Genomic DNA, 17,105 nt, shown 5'->3' with positions numbered 1-17,105 from the left:
GGACAAATTCTTTAAAAGCTGGTTTATTTTTCTATTCTGTACCTGATGGGTGAAAAGATATAAATATTAGAAAGCCAGAATGTAGGTATGTATTAAGCAGAGGGAGACGTGGCAGACCCACATCAAAGGTTAATGAAGATATATATATCCGTTCATATAAATACCGAGAACTTTTGAAACCCAACAGATATAGTACGTCCCACAAAATTGGCTTGTAGATTTGTCTTATGCATACGCAGACCGAGCTAGTTTCAAACCATATACATATACCTACACGATTTATTCATAGCTGTCATAGAATTAGTACATTTCTTTTGTATGGTATTGTTTCGAAATTTATCATTTAAAATATTTTTGGAAAGTTTATTTCAGTTGCACGACTTTATAAACTAAACACAGGAGCAGATTTTTGGTTTAACCTTCTCTATCTATTCACATGAAAGCTAATAGGAGGCTCAAACAAAGTAAACAGACTTTTTCAAAAGAAGAAATTGATATTTTTTTCAAAAGTGGCCTATTCTAAACAGTCATCTTCCGACTCAATACAACGTTTTGCACAATCATGCACACATGCATTTCGAGTCAATGTTTTAAGCCGCAACCTGCATGTCCTTTAGGATACTTTTTAGGAAAATGCAATTTTCCCATAATGTAAATGAGTTTTCCATTCGGCACATTCAAGCCTTGTTTCGGAAATGTATTGAAAATGACTCTTTTTAGCACCAGTCACAATAATTTAAAACAATCGCAGGCACCCTTAAATATGTGGGTTCCCACTAGAAAGAAATATTTTCAAATGGTCGTAGTAAGCAAAGCTCCAAATGAACCTAGAGTTATTTTGAAATAAGAGGAAAGCGGGAAGGAAAAAGAGTAAAAGGAAGAAGATATAGAAATGCATGTTCAAAAAGATCTTCAACTTCAATATATTACATATAATATAATATACATATGAAATACACATATTCAAACCTATCGACCCTTTTTTATTGCATAAAGTGTAACAATAGATATGGGTTCTTTTCTTTTTTTTTGACTGAGCTAGATAAAGTATAGCACACTTTAAAATAATTACATATTATTTATCCTTCATGTATCAATGTGTAGGCGCTAGTTTTATTAAATAATGCATGTTAGTTTTAAAATAAAATTGGAATTGTAATGGAACATCTGGTTTAATGGTTAAATACTTTTTTATAGCCTACATTCTTATATATTCTATTAATTAATTAGCCACCGCATAGGAAATGCTACCGACAACGTACAAGCCTATTAAAGCTGTTAGTTGGATATAGAGATATTTTGTTTTGTTATTGAAATGCATTTAATTCTTTTAAATAATATAAAAGAAAATGATGTGATATTAGACATTTTATGTTTTAAAAATGCAATTTTGAATTATTCTCAGATTTGCAAGGAATGTTACTTTGAGTTTATCACATCTACAGTTGAATACAATATTAAGAAGCCCATTTCTTGCCTCAGTATATTTCAGTAAAACATTCTATCATCGTGATATCCTTAGTTGCAATTTCAATCAGCATGGCAGAATTTAGCTCTGAGTGTTTGTTTATAAGTCAATTAAACAATCGACATGTGAGGATGACTATAATGGATTGGATCGCCCAGTCTTTTCGACTTTTCGGTCGTCATTAAACCTTCTGCTATACCAATTCTTGACCCACAAAATATAATCGACTACATTATCGAATTCTTTTCATACAATCAATGACAATAGTTGTTTTTTTTTATTTTGCAAAAAATATATATCACATTAACAAAGTAAATAATATTGCGCAAGAAATAAATATTACGGGTGCGAAGATAAACAATGAGATCTGTGTGTTAGCATATTAAGCCCGAATCGCGGCAAATATACTCTACTATATACTCTAGCATAGTGTGCCGGGGAGTTGGCTGAAGCTCTGACACAGCCAGGCATGGAGCAGATCGTCGTCCACCCGCTCCTGTGTGTTGGCCCAGAAGAAGGTGCCGTTGTCGGTGCTAATGTACTGCAGGGGCAAGTTGAGCGCCTCCATGACACTCAAGTCCAACAAAGTGGGCGATTGTGGACTGGCATTGGAACTGGCATTGGAACTGGAACTGGAACTGTGATGTGTTGCTGTCGCTGATGCTGCTGTAGCTGCTGTTGTTGTTGTTGTTGTGTTGTGGTGCCCGTGCTGGCAGTTGCGTCCATGCTGACAGGCGCGACAACTTTGCGGACTAGCCTTCTCCACACTGACGCTGCTGATAAGTGTGGGTGTGTTGGGCGGTGGTGACAACTCTGGCAGTGATAAGCGCTCATCCTCCAAGCTTTGTGCGATCTTCTGTGATTCCTCCAGTGTTTTGCTCTCGGCCTGCAGATCGAGAGGCTCGAGGGCAACGCGCAGCTCTGGCTGTGTATTATTCAGGTCCACATTGTTGGGGTGTCGGGGTGCGCGGTTTTTTTGGCCACCCACTGATAGCAAACGTCGCAAGGGCTGCCAAACTTTGCGCATGCGCAAAGAACTTTTTGGCGTTGCTGGTAAAGCTGTGGTGCTTTGGCTGGCGGCCATCAAGTTTTTCGTATCCAAATACATTTCTGCCGAACAACATAAAATCCAGCAGTGCTACGATATTAAACTGGCTTGGTGCTTTATTGCTCTTGAGGTTCTTCTTGTTGTTCTTGTTTTTGTTGTTGTTTTTGTTGCGAGCGTTGCGTGTGCGCACGTCGTGAGTTTCGTTTGTGAACTGATGCTGCTGCGTTTGGCGGCGCTCATATTTATATATGAGGCCCAGTCAGCGACTGAGCCACTGAGCCAGTCAGCCGGTCGGTCGGTCGTTTCCATGGCCAGTCAAGAGTGAAATCGTATACCGGCTGATCTCACGACCAAGCACCGTACGAAATTTGAGTGTGCGACCCAGGGAACAGTGGTTCGGAAGCGATTGTTCGCTGCATGCATTTTAATTATGTTTGTACAGCACACACATTTCTTAAGTAAATTGAAAATAAAACTAAAAACTAAATAAATATTATAAGTAACGATGATGATTAATATGCAATAATTTGTAAAGAACGTCCGGTTAGCTTTTAATTAATTTTTATTAATTCACTAGTTAAATATTTATTAATAACATTTTTAAGTAGTTCCGAAATAAAATAAAAAAAATAATAATTAATTCGGGGCGATTTTCTTGCAATTTATAGCTATTTAACAAATTTTTGAATTTATTTAAAAATGATTAGGTATCCCTTAAATAGAATTATGTATTAACATAATTATTAATTAAAAGTAATTGGATTACAAAATTATAGTAAGTATTCTACATAACAACAACCAAAATGTTGGTAATTTTCCACTTAATTACTTGAAAATTAAAATTTGTATTTTGACTTTGTACTTTGCCCCACGGTGAGGCGATGAGAGCAGCGACGTTGACCGCGGCAGCAACTGCGATTGGGGCGCAATGCACTCAACACGCACACACACAGCACACACGCACACACATCGGAACGTGTACACACACCTGCACACAGCTACTTTTTATGTATTTCCCAAATAAATTCCAACAGGAATCCAAGTTTGTGTGTACTTTCCCATACTTCGTCGTTGCACGTACAGAATCGACAAGGGCCAGTTGATGAGTTGCAGGTAGCTGGCAGCCAGCGGCGGAGTCGCCACATAGTGCGGCAGCTGCTGTTTGAGCAGGGGCTCTGCATCTGACGGATATGCTCGGCGTCGACGCCACTGTCGGAGCGTCATTTATGCACGACTGACTTTGTTTTCACATTCACACGGTCCCACGGCAGTAGTCGCAGTCGCAGCGATCGAAGAGTTCCCGTTCCCAGAGACGGTGTCAGTTTACTCTTCGAAAGGGCATTGCAACTATGCCATGATGGTCGTAGTAAGCGCATAAAATCTTTATATGTGTTTCTGATCAATGCTACTCAGTGTTGTTGGTGCCGTTCTTATGTCGATTTTACATCCCACGATCGATCCTCTAGGCTGTTACAAAGAGAATGCTATGAACAAATTTGTTCTTTTCAGTTCCCATATTTTACATTATGTGTAGAAGTTTTAAAACGACTGCTGGTGATATACTATAGGTAACAAGTCCTTGTGGAACACGTAAGCTTCCAATTGGCATCAGATAAAGTACGAGCATATATAATAACATATATGTACATAAGTGTAAATTAAGTGTTGATGATTATGTTGGGAGCTATGCCTTCTACTCCAAGCATCGATGATTAGACAACCTCCAAGCATTTGGAGCTGAAAGAAAAATTCTTTGACGATTCATAAATGCATGTATTATATATTATATATATATGTTTTTTAAAGATAATTTTATGCATTCATACAACTTTCTGACCCATTTCGGAATATCCATTTATCGAAAATATAGAATAAAAAATTATTGATAGAGTATATTGTGTTCGTATGTGTATTTTGTATTGCATTTGCTATGGGTACCTGTTGCAGGCAGCCCCTTTGACCACGTCCCTGCTCATTTCCGTCCTGCGGGGGCAACAACAACCAAATCACGTTAGCCAGCAGCAGCAGAAGAAGCAGCATTGCAGGCGCAGGCGCAGGCGCAGTCGTCTCCGCCGCCGTCTCCGTCTCCGCCGTCATCGCACACCGTTGCGAGTGTGGGAAAGGGCTTATAAGAATTTCACTTGGTTTTTGGGTTGTTGGTTGTTGTCGTTGTTGTTATTATTATTTTTGTTTCCTTTCTTGGGATTTTGGGTCTGAGCTGCAGCTGTTTTTTTTCCTGATTTTTTGTTTTTGCTACTTGTAGTAGTAGCTGTTGTTGTTGTTGCCGCCTCGCCAGTTTGTTGTCATTTATAATCAAGGCTTTGACAATGTCGTTAAGGCTGAACCTGTATGTGATAAGTTCATTTCATGCACCAGTCATTATGACATGTTTTTCACACGCTGCCCACTAATGAGGCCGTGACCTGATTTAGTTGGTCCATGCAATCCTTTACCCCAACTGCAACTCCTCATCAGGCAGTGCCAAGCTGCGGCGTCAGGTTCCCACACAATGCCTGCGCATACTAGTTGTTGTTGCTGCTGTTGTTGTTGTTATTACTATTTTCTATCCAAAACTAGTCGCGCAATCTAAGCCAACTCTGAGTCGGAGTCTGAGGCTAGTCAGCCAGTTTGCCTGCCGGGCCAAAAGCACCAAACTCGTGCCAATCGCGTGTGCACAGCACGCTTGCAACTTGGCTGCCGTTGTTGTTGGCATCGCTTTGGTCGCTATTAATCTTGAACTCTTCGCCGCTTGCACATTGCACGTCGTTTGCTCGCTAGCCTGGGAGCTTGCCATACTCTTACTCCCTGCCTCCCTGCCCGCCTGTCCGCCAGCCTGTCCGCCTGCCTCGTTGCCTCACTGCCTGCTTGGCACGTTGCCCCGCACATTTGCCCCCAATCAGCGCCACAGCTTTGAACTGCACGTTTGCTAAATTGAAAGCGACTGGCATGGCAACGGCGAATAAGTCAGCGACTACGAGTACAACAACAACAACAACAACAACAGCAATAGCAACTACAACTATGACTAGGCAGCGCATGCGCCTCCGCTCGCGCCTTATAGGCAGACAATGCGACAGCCGGAAAGACTAACAGACAGACAGACAGACCGGCAGCCAGACAGAAAAACAGATAGCCTAGCTTTTAAATAACTTTTTACTCTTCACTCTAGGGAGGTCTTTTCAATTTCTGCCCATGTTTTGGGCGACTTGTTCTGAAGTACTATACATACATATGTTAATGCCCAGAAATATATTTTATATCAACAGGAAAACTGTAAAATAATATATATTTTTATAGCAAAAAACCAATGTACTAGTATATTAAATGATTAATGAATTTGAAAATGATTCGAAATTCTTTCTCATTTCACAAATCAAAGGGACTGCTAAGGCATAGAACGAAGAAACAGAGACAAGCCTAAAAAGCAAAGGAAATCCGAAGATATATACCCTCTATTCAACAATACAGATTAGCGAAGTTTCAAAAGACTCTAACTTTAAGTTAAGATCATAAAAAGTGTAAAATATAAAAAAAATAAAACTTCAAGCTTTGCAGCTAGTAGAATCTACTATTAAAGTACAAAGTGAACTAACTATTAAATGGTCCTAATTATAAATTATTACATACTACTTACTTGTATATTTGGAAGATGAATCGAAAACAATAATTGATATATAGAAGAAGCAATACTGTTCTCTCTTTTTGTTTGGGAGGTAGAGTACAAGAAATTCGTTGCTACCCGAAGGTGAACCGCATTTGTGGCTTCGTCTTTGGCGTCGTCTTTGGTTCACACGGCAGTCACCAACGATCACCAATGGGCACGACGGGTTTAGCGCTTAGTGCTTAGCGCAAAGTTTTAAAATATATGACAAGCAATTAGTGTGAATTGAGGTTAGTTAAAAATGTTTGTGCATTTTGCATGCGCGGTGTGCGACACAAATGCGCATTACTCATACGCCACGTGTGACAACAGAGTTGAAAGTTGATTCGGCATGAAAGCTGAAGCGCGGCCGCTAATGTTGCTGCTGTCAGCATAAAACAACAGCAATAACAACCATAATAATGAATGAATAGGAACGCTTCGGCCACAACGGCTAACGGAAGTCATGGGCAAGACAAACAAACACACAACAGTAACAACAACAAGAAGAAGTCAACTACATCGAAGATTCTGCAGCATCATGGGAACTGCTAAGGCTGGCAAAAAGTCCAGCTCACCAACACACACACACACACAAGTTTATTGGTATGTATGTATATGTATGTATGTATGTATGTGTGTTTGTATGTATACTTATAACAGAAGTGTCATATTGCTGCGCTGGCGATAAACAGAAAAAAGGCAGCATTTGAAACACTCTGTGTGGCTGCTGCCTGATGAATGAATGAATGCGAATGCGAGTGCCTGAATCTTTACTGCCCTATGCCCAGTAGCCCAAGCTCAGCAAAGAGCGAAAAGGCGAATACAAGAAGAAAAAATACAGCAACGAAAAACGCAAAATCTTAGAACGACAACCGGATGTTGAAGCTGTAGTTTATGGCTTAGCCAGAGCTCATGAGCAACTTCTGAAGTCTCAGCATTCGTGGATTGTGACTTGTGAATGGAGCTGAGATATGCAAAGCTTTTTCGGGGTCTGTGCAACCGCAAAGGCGGCCACCAAAACTGTTACACTTAATCGATACGCTTCAGCGCAAACCCATGAGTAGCGAGGGCAGCAAAGTTGATTTGTTTGTTGTTGTCGTCGACATTGTTGTTGTTGTAGTTGTTGTTGTTGTTAAGTTGTAGTTGTCGCAGTCATCATCATCAGCCAAGCATGCGACATAATTGCGCGAGTTAAAGCCCCCCCAAACAACCAGCAACAACAACCAGCAACAACAACAACAACCAGTAACAACAACAACACCAACAACAACAAGAAAACATTTCAGCAATCCATCGGATCGCATCACAATCCAGCCATCCGTCCAACGTGTGGGAAACACACGACAAATCTGTTTCCCACGGTCTCGTAAAGTAGGCACACACATTCACAATCACAAGCCGCAATTGCACAGATACAAAGCGCGCCGTCAGTAGGCCCCAAGTGGTCTCTGTGCATGTGTGTGTGTGTGTGTGTTTTGTATCGGTGACTGTGTTTATTTCTATTCCCGCTTGTGTGAGTGAGAACGCCTAAAAAGAGCCGACTTCGACGAATGGGAGCCTCAGCCAGAGCCACAGCCATAGCCAGAGCCGGAGCCAGCCCGGTTCAAGTGGTGGCAGCAGCAACTGTCATCATTGACAATAAGTATGACATGGTCGGCAACGGCGACGACGATACGACGACGACGACGACGACGGCGACGTTGGCGGGAGAGCCACGCGCAATCAATTGAAGAAGACGCGCGCCGGAGAGCAGCTCAGCTCGGCACGCTCTCACCAGGCTTAGGGTAGCGAACTATGAGGCTGGCATAGTGTTGGAGATCACAGTGAAATTTCTACATAAAGAACTGAAATGAAATGATCCAAATTCCCTATCGTGATTGAATTAGTATATAAGAAATATATATTATGCATAGCGACTTCTATGAAATCTAATTTCTTTACCTAATATTGTCGTAGAGTACGAAAAGGAATTTACTAAGTTTTTGAAACTTTGAAAGAATTGTGCAATTATTTTCAGAATATTTTAAACGTATCGCGGGATATACAGTACGCATATTTTATTATAAATGAAGATTTAGATAGCGTTCAAGACGTCTTGTTAACGTCTTGTTAATATTTATACAATTAATTAATATAGGACTTTATGGTAAGAAAATGAAATTACTCATTGTGGTTGTTCATCATTTTTTAATGAATGCAAAATACATATTTTTAATAAATTTTTGTATCATATATTTTATATTATTTTAACTCAAAATAGATGTTTTATATTATTTTAACTTAAGCTTTATATTTCTATAGTAATTTAAGAAGATTTAGGTGGAATGTGAAACCCGTACAAACTCACCCGCTTTCCTCCAGTCATATAATAATGTAATAATTCAAAAAATGTTAAATACTAAGCTTGGCCTAGAGTACGCTGTAAGCACACAAGTTAATTATATCAGAGTCCCTTTTTGCACCGATTGTGTATATGGCATCTACATATACATATGTAACATGAGATTAAATTGGATTGAGCAAGACACGCTAAGCTTGTGGATTTTTAAAATCTATATCGACTGGAGCTGTCTTGCTGACATTTAGTCTGTCACATCTCCTGCTGCCTGATATATAAATTCGGGCCCTTTTGCTCTTAGGAAACTCTATATGAAAAAAATGTCCATTGAACAGTTTTTTTTTTTTCAATTTCACTTGCATTAATCAAATACAGAAATTTTAAGTATTTATGCTATGCATACTGAATTATGAATAAAGAATGCATGAGAAAATATAACATACAAGTAGTTCAACAATTGTCAAATGTAGCTTTAAGATGCCCTAGAAATGCCACTAAGCGAAGCTCCACTGTATCTAAAATGGCGCAACATGACGAAGCAATGGCGATGGCTGGCAAACCCGCAAGTTGAACTAACAGTAGCCGCTCTTTGTGCGCTCAGCCGAGAGCTACCGAGCCGACAGCACACGAGGTTCTGTGAGTGTGTGTGTGTGTGTGTGTGAACGATCATGCGGGAGCCGAGCCCGTGGCAAGCCGACGTCGTATAAAAGTAACGTTGGGAACTTGTTTGCTACTCATTTCACAAAAGTACCGCCTGTTGAACGCCACGCACGCGCAGTGCCTCGAGAAACTGTAACAAGCCAGCGCCAAAAGAGCAGCACAAATAGACGTGAAAATGTGTGTTTAGCCCTCGCGAGCCGATCAAAAGTTCTACGCAACGCATTGCCAAAGTGTTAAAATAAGACAATTTCAATTTCAAAGAACAGTACGCGCGCGCTTCTCCCAAAAAAATGGTCATGGAAATGTCCAAGACCTATCAGTACCGCAAAGTGATGAAGCCGTTGCTGGAGCGCAAGCGACGCGCGCGCATCAACAAGTGTCTGGACGATCTCAAGGATCTCATGGTCGAGTGTCTGCAGCAAGAGGGCGAGCATGTGACGCGCCTGGAGAAGGCGGACATACTCGAATTGACGGTGGACCACATGCGCAAGTTGAAGCAGCGCGGTGGCTTGTCCTTGCAGGCCGTCGGCGGTGGCTCTGGAGCCACCAGTGCTGCCCATGTCGAGTCCTTTCGCTCCGGCTATGTGCACGCCGCCGATCAGATTACACAAGTGCTGCTGCAGACGCAACAAACCGATGAAATCGGACGCAAGATTATGAAGTTTCTGTCAACACGTCTCATAGAGTTGCAAACTCAACTGTTGACCCAGCAGCAACAACAACAGCAGCAGCAGCAGCAATCTGCCGTCGGTTATGCAACAGGACGCTTGCCTTTCCCTCTGCTTAGCGGCTATGGCGTCGCTGCTGCCGCCAACTACGGCGCCTATTTGGTGGGCAAGGACGAACTCATCGATGTCACCTCAGTGGATGGGACCGCGCTGTCCGAAACGGCATCCGTCAGCTCGCAAGAGTCCGGCGCTTCGGAGCCTGTCTGGCGGCCCTGGTGAGGCCCCACTGGCAGACTCGACTACATCTCTAGCTTCTAGCAAGTATCTTAAGTATTCAAAATGGCTATTAAAAGTTGCAGGAGCCAAAGCCACAGCAACAAAAGTAACAGCAACAAGATCCGTTGTCTTCCAAAGCAAGCGCACTTTGAATTTCTTAGTGCATTGTTTGTAATATTAAACATTAGATTTATTTGATTATGCTTAGTACGTTGGTTCGACCTGTGATATAACTGCATATTTTTTGAATTGAAGCTCGTTAAATCGTTCCAAATGTTTTGAGTGCGCTACCTTCCTAATAATTTGCTAAAGTTTCCTATGTATTGCTAGCTTTTAATACGATTGATTATGTGTATGAGTGTTTTACTTTAAGTTCGCCCTATCCAAGTAACTAAATTAAGCTTTAAATAATTTATAAAAGTTAATTTATGAAACGATTGATTGAGGAAAAGAAAATCAAACTGAAAACAATATACTGATATTAAAATAAATGCAAATAATATCTTATGAAATAATCAAACTCGATTGCATCATTTTCTAATTTTCAGCTGCATCTATTCTGGTCTCCTGGAAATAACTTTTCCATTTCTTGGTGGCAGTGTAGTGTGCGTAGTATATCGAGAATATTACTGCCTTGTTACATCAAAATAACAACATCAACTTCAATAAGTTCTGTGACATGCGCAGACAAGGCGGCGTGTGCTACACAAAAAAAAAATTAATAACTTCTTGCCTATCTATCTATGCCGATTGAGGCCGACTAGAAATGACAAATAACGATATGCATATCTATCAGAAAAGCTAACGTCACCTACGCCCTGTGCAATGCTCTTCTCAATCCATTTCCATTCCATTAGGTAGCGATTGGAAAACTTTTCTAAGCGTCGGATTAGACTTATGTGGCTCCCAGATTAATACATTTTTGTCCTGTCAGAGATGACAAGGAATTTCGATAACTACTTGTAGGAACCTTGGCTTAAAGCTTCTCTCTTTATATTCCAATTGTTTTTCTTTTTTTTTACTTTCATTTGTTATACTTAGATATACATAAGAATAGGTTTATGAAGGTTGAGTGTTTTGGCCTGGTTTCAATTATCAGTTGATTTTTGTGAGCCTGATCTCCCCAGTTTTTTTCAACTTCCCATTTTATCATTTAATAACAGAGTTTTTATGAAGTATTTAATTATCGCTTAGAGCAGTTACCACCAGTTTTAGTATAATAGTGCTTTATTGTTTAACGAGTCGAAGTTTCATATTAATATACTATAGAGAGGAAGACATTAAATAAGTCTTTGATACATAAACCATTTCGAACTCATCTTGTTTCTACGATAGCTATATAATATGTATAATGATCCAACGGCCACGACATAGGTATTATCTCTGTCGGTCAAAAAGAAGCCTCAGTACAAGGATATTCCGTTTGGTTTCTTTTCATGCTGAATAAGTATGTCCCTTCAACATTCTCCTTCTTCCTTCTGGGTATTACAAACGTACACACCAAAAACAATACAGCCTTACACTTTTCATTGAAAGGTATAAAAATGTACTCAACTATATCGAATTAATTCATACTTTGGAAATAAGCATTAAATCAATAGCTGGTCCGCACTTCTTGTTAATTTGTTTATTTATTAAAAGCCACTATAATCAGAGACTCGATTAATATCGCCCGGGACCCCTACCTTTTTAAAAAAATATTAAACCATGCAGCTAATAATTTCGGTAGGGGATTACTTTTTGAATGCAGTTTTTATGGACTGCGATTGACAAATTCGAACAAATAGGACTATTGGGAAATTCACTTTCCAGCTGGTTTTTAATATTGTAAGAAGAGTATTTCAAGCTCAGTAATTAATGGCATTCAGCAGAGACGAATCAGCAATAAGAAATCATAAAACAGTAAATCCAATGGACCTACTTATCACAATTATCTTCTAAATACAAGTAGGTCCATTCACAAATTTTCGGACACTACAATTATTTGTATATTCCTTAACAAATTAAAATATATATATTTTTGCTACGAGAATGGGTTACTGAGGATTAAAGCACATAGTTTATTATTTAATTTATTTATTATGTACGAATTTTTATAAATTATTTTGAATAATAATGCCCTCAATATTTAGAAAATATTTGGAAATAAATCAACAAGCAATAATAATGTTTAAGAATATAGTTCGATATTAAAAGTGGGAAGTCTTTTGTTTTGTTCTATATTGGCGAAAATGTACATATATAGTACTTATGTATTTGTTGTTATTTTAATACTAAAGAAAATATTTCGTGTACCTTAGATTTGCAGCCTTTTTAGATCGAATTAAAGAACACTTACTATAGCATATTATTAAAAAATTGGAGTGGCTCAAAATATCAGATATTGAAGCTGGATGTTCATTAAAAAAGATAGTTCTAAAATATACATTATTTTCATGTTCAAGTCCTAGTCCAGGTACAGCAAATAAATGTAACAGTGGGTGTCATCGTTAAAAAAGTCAATGCATTCATTATTTTGATAATCAATAATTAATTGAGAGTATGGTTAAGTATTCCACATTTGAACAATATATAAATATTACTTTTTATATACTAGTCTATTGATAACATATTATTACTCTGAAGCATAATTTCTTAGACTTGTTCTCAAAGAGCTAATAAATTGTCATTTAATGATGTTTACAATCACGATGCATTTGCGGTGTTTGGTTTTTTGACGCACGCACGTCCAGATAATTCCAACCCTATTCAGCACATTTTGATAACGCTCCTAAGTGCAAGTAAATGAGTGTGCTCTGACCTGAGTAATCTGTGAAACCGTAATTCATAAAGATCCAACGATAGGTCATTCAAGTAATTTTGAGTTCAGGTAACAAACTTATTTGGACTGAAGAAAATGAAAATGTAGCGCTACTGTATATAATTGAATTGCACAGAAAGATAACCCTTTTATTTACATACGATAAGCATAACAGGCATTTAAACGTTTCCTATTAGATACCGAGCAATCAAAGAACACGCAAACCCTAATTGGACCCACCAGCACAGATCAGCAATGGTCCGATGTCTTGCTCCTTTCTACTTGGACTGCACACAGATACACACACACACACACGCACACGCACACGATCAGAGTTGAGTTACCTGGCAACCTGCTAGGCTGGTTGGAACTACCAGCAACCCCTAAAGATCAGTGAGTTCGTAATCTTGTGCCCTGCGCTCCTGCTCGCCCTTTTCTACCTGCAGGCAAACAATGAGCAACAGTTCGGAAAGGCAGAGGGCAGTTAAGCCGCAGACAATGGCCAGATAATCGCTCGAGGACGGACCCGAACCCATTTTTGTGTGAGTCACGCTAATTATGAAAAGGTTTCAGGTTACGCAAAGGAGTTCGATAAGCTCAACCTTTTCAATGATGCATACGCGAGTGAAGGAGAGGAGGAATAATAAGAACAACATATAATTTTGTTTTCATTTTTTGAATTGTATTTTCATTAAATTTCTAATTAAAATTTATCACAATTTTCTAAAGCTCTTCAGTTGAGGTTGCTTGCATGTTATTTTTGCTTTTTAGGGTTTGCAAAATATAACGGAAGACGATTAAAGCTGAGGTGCTGGAACGGCAGCTCCAGTGGAAGACCATGTTTGTTTAAGTGGAGTGGAGTGGACTTCTTAGGCTTGCACCCAACGATCCTGGAACTGAGCGACGGCAATTTCGTTGGCTGTGCTGCAGTACAAGGGCTCGAGAAGATCGTTGTCGGCGGGCAGGTCGGAGGCGGCGGTCCAGAAGAAGGTGCCATGGGCTGTGCGCACATAATGAACGGGCACTGTGGGCAATTGCTCGAAGTCGTAGTCTTCCATGTCGCAGCTGGCCGAAAGGCGTTCGTTGGCCTCGTTCTCATAGGATTCCAGGGAGGCGCATTCAAGATCAGCGTTGCGGCTGTTCTCCAAGGACTCCAGCGACTCTAGATCAGCATTGCGGCTGTTCTCCAAGGACTCCAGCGACTCGACAGAGTTGACTTTCTGTGAGTGCTTCAGGCTCTGTTGTTGTTTGAAGATTCTCTGCAGCAACTTCTTGACGCTGTAGGTCAGCTTCTTGTTGTTGTTGGCGGTGGTGACTGGGGAGGATTTGATGTCCATGGCGTTGTTCTGGCACATTTTGTTTGATTTTGAGTTTGTTAAAATGTTGTAGTTGACTCAGTTGTTTACTGTACGAAGCGCAGTGCTCGAATGATGTCTGATCCTCGACAGCGACTGCCTTTTATACCCGCACAGGACCCAGGCAGCAGGCAACAGGCCGCAGCCGCAGGCAAAACGAACACGATACCGCAGCACAAACAACAACAACAGCAACAAGAACAATGCCAGCAGGTCGCAGGCAAAAGATACACCAGATACTGCGAGTGTGGGAAAGTACAAGGATACGTGCGCAGACAAACGAGTAACGAGAAAATCCTGCACACAAAAAAAACGGCAGGTGTGTTTTGAGAAGGACTGGCGGGACGGACAGCTTGCTCGCTAACCTGCATGCGTTGGAGTGTAGCAACAGATCCTGTCGCACTGCTCGCACCTGCTGTGTGTGCATAGCAATTTTATCCTGTGGCAGGATCGTGAGAAGCAAGACTTTTGGCCAGTTCCCACACTTTCGAGCCGCACGATATTTCATTTTACGAACGAACCAAAGACAGGGGGACTGGCGGATGGACGGAGCAGAGGATCCTTTTTAGAGCATATTGAAAAAGAATCTTTTTTCTTTTTGCTGATCACTTTTGGTTTTTATACGCTCATTGCTAAGGATCGTTGCAGCAGTTGTTGTTGTTGTCGTTGTTGTTGTTGTTGTTGTTGGCTCTGGCAGCTCTTTATGCACTTATCTCATTTGGGACAACGAATCCCTTTTTTCTTGAACACGTGTGCACTTTCGGTGCCGAAGAAATCGTGGGAGAATATTTTCAATTTTCAACGCTTGAACGACCCAAACAATTAATGACTGACAGGGCCCAGATCGAATACTAGTTGAATAGGCAAACACAGGGACCATTTAATGCGTTGTAATTTGAAATTTATAAAAATGTGTCGAGGCGTAACCCAACGAGGAGCGAGAGGAGCAAAGAAAACAAAAATGAAAAAAGAAAAACCAAAAAAACCAAACTAAACGTGCGAGGCATTTTTAAGCAGAAGGAGTTGCTTTTAATTTTTTTCTGATGGCACACAATTAACAGCCCTAAATCGGGGTCCCTACTATTAGGGCGCACTTTGTCTGTCTGTGTCTGTATCTGTGTCTGTCCGTGTGCGTGTGTGCTTCGTGTGGCATGGAGCCAGTCCCAGTCCCAGTCTGATGTTAATGTTGAGGTTGAGCTCAACTGTCCTTTTTGCTCCCGACGCGTCGTGCTGTGCGCGCAAGTTGGACACGTGATGGCTCGTGAGGCGGCGACGTCGACAGCGGGCGTCCTCCAGGAGCACTTACTCGTAATAGCTAACCGAGGCATTGAGGTGTGGATTGGCTTTGACTTGGCCATAAATATTTGAACTGTCTGCTGTTGGGTTCTTGCTTCTTTTTTTGTTTTTTAAGAAATGGAGCTACATAGCGTGTACTCGTGTATTTGTTTTTTATTTTGGAATCGTTGTGTGCGAGTCAGCGGACAAAAGACACAGAGAGGACAAATTAAGATTAAGCAAGGACCAAATGTGTCTCTCCTGTTGTATTAGTAGAAGCTGTTGTGTTGTGTAGAGCATGGTGAGAATTTGTAGGTTGGCGTTAACAGTTCGTTTCTATTGATGTCCCTTAGATAGATATGATTACATGGTTGGTTTCATTTCTGGCTTCTTTGTGTGACATTTCGTAAATTGTAAGGCTGTTGTTGTGTATTTGGACTGACTTGTTCGACGATTACTTAATAATTATATAAAGGGCTGTAGATGCTTATATATTTTTTACCCACATAACTTTCTTCATATGGCTTGAAAAAGCGGCATTTCCAGGCATTTTTAAATTTATTAAGTGCTGAAAACATTATAAGCACACCCCAAGGAAATCTAATCTATGTATAATTATTAAAATCAATTTCCGCCCGCATTCAAAACAGACCCCTAGGATTTCTTCAGACTATCGCTAATAATGTTACCAAAAGCTTTCGAAAAGTTTGCTGAGCTCACTAGAAAGCCGATAGCTACTCGTATAATTAGACCTAAGAAGGCGATTGTAGGTAGTTTCTGTGGAATGTCTGAATAAAATGCCTCTCATAGTATAATTTTAAATGGCATCGGTAAATGGAACTGATTTATGAGGCAACGTTACTTGACAGTATTGCCGTTTGAGGTCTAAAGGAGATTTTAAATTTTGCAATAGGAATATCGTGCCTTAAACAAAAATGCGAGACTTAATATACAGTGCCACTATGAGGGGAATTAACATAAGACTTAGATAAAAGTATTAATCAATGTCATAGTAGATGCAATGTGCTCCTAAATAATTCTGATAACGTTTTACAAAACATGTTCATATAAAACAAATAACCTAAAAGACGTTATTTTCAATTATATTTTCTTGACAGTGAGAAGTGTGATAAGGGACGCAAATTTCCAATAATAATTCTACAAATATTTAAGGCAAAGCAAAAGGGTATAAATAAGTCCCGCATGAGTTAAAAAGGCGTTTAATTCCGTTTGATTTGCCGCTCAGCTTAGCTTCATTTTTCAATGTAACGAACCCACATATTAAAAACAATTATAGTACAATATAGTACAGGAAGTTGGAAAGGACATGGCCGGAGAGAAAGTGTACTCGCCTACTATTGTTGTCCTCCATCAGTACAACCGACTGACCCACATTGTAGTTTTCTATTCCAATTTTAGCGCACGTGCGAGCCTCCATTTGTATGGCCAAGTAAAGCCAAAGACGATTATTCCACAGCTCGGTGGGGGTCGGCACAGTCAGCTACCACTGTATTAACTGTATCGGCTATAGACTACTGTGTCCACAGCAACATTCCGAGGAACTCTTCTCTTCT

The 17,105-nt window shown here is 40.2% G+C and overlaps 3 protein-coding genes across 3 annotated transcripts; 1 reads left to right on the top strand and 2 right to left on the bottom strand.

The window, feature by feature from the left end:
* Positions 1–1,889: 1,889 nt before the first annotated feature.
* On the bottom strand, positions 1,890–2,576 carry LOC115625541 (enhancer of split M2 protein). The gene has a single exon (XM_030520618.1). The coding sequence runs from the start codon at positions 2,574–2,576 to the stop codon at positions 1,890–1,892; it is 687 nt and encodes a 228-aa protein (XP_030376478.1).
* A 6,871-nt stretch (positions 2,577–9,447) lies between these two features.
* LOC115625355 (enhancer of split m3 protein) lies at positions 9,448–10,219 on the top strand. The gene has a single exon (XM_030520388.1). The coding sequence runs from the start codon at positions 9,448–9,450 to the stop codon at positions 10,102–10,104; it is 657 nt and encodes a 218-aa protein (XP_030376248.1). The 3' UTR covers positions 10,105–10,219.
* A 3,551-nt stretch (positions 10,220–13,770) lies between these two features.
* Positions 13,771–14,256, bottom strand: LOC115625443 (enhancer of split m4 protein). The gene has a single exon (XM_030520491.1). It carries the CDS (start codon positions 14,254–14,256, stop codon positions 13,771–13,773), a length of 486 nt encoding a protein of 161 aa, XP_030376351.1.
* Positions 14,257–17,105: the final 2,849 nt, after the last annotated feature.

This window comes from Scaptodrosophila lebanonensis, unplaced genomic scaffold (assembly GCF_003285725.1).
Source record: "Scaptodrosophila lebanonensis strain 11010-0011.00,11010-0021.00 unplaced genomic scaffold, SlebRS2 tig00000072-arrow-pilon, whole genome shotgun sequence".
Lineage (NCBI taxonomy): Eukaryota > Metazoa > Arthropoda > Insecta > Diptera > Drosophilidae > Scaptodrosophila > Scaptodrosophila lebanonensis.
The sequence above is the reverse complement of the archived record's forward strand: the minus strand, read 5'-3'. Positions and strand labels throughout refer to the sequence as shown.

Coding starts and splice junctions, on each gene's coding strand:
- LOC115625541 (XM_030520618.1), bottom strand. CDS start 2,576: ATGTATTTGGATACGAAAAACTTGATGGCCGCCAGCCAAAGCACCACA.
- LOC115625355 (XM_030520388.1), top strand. CDS start 9,448: ATGGTCATGGAAATGTCCAAGACCTATCAGTACCGCAAAGTGATGAAG.
- LOC115625443 (XM_030520491.1), bottom strand. CDS start 14,256: ATGTGCCAGAACAACGCCATGGACATCAAATCCTCCCCAGTCACCACC.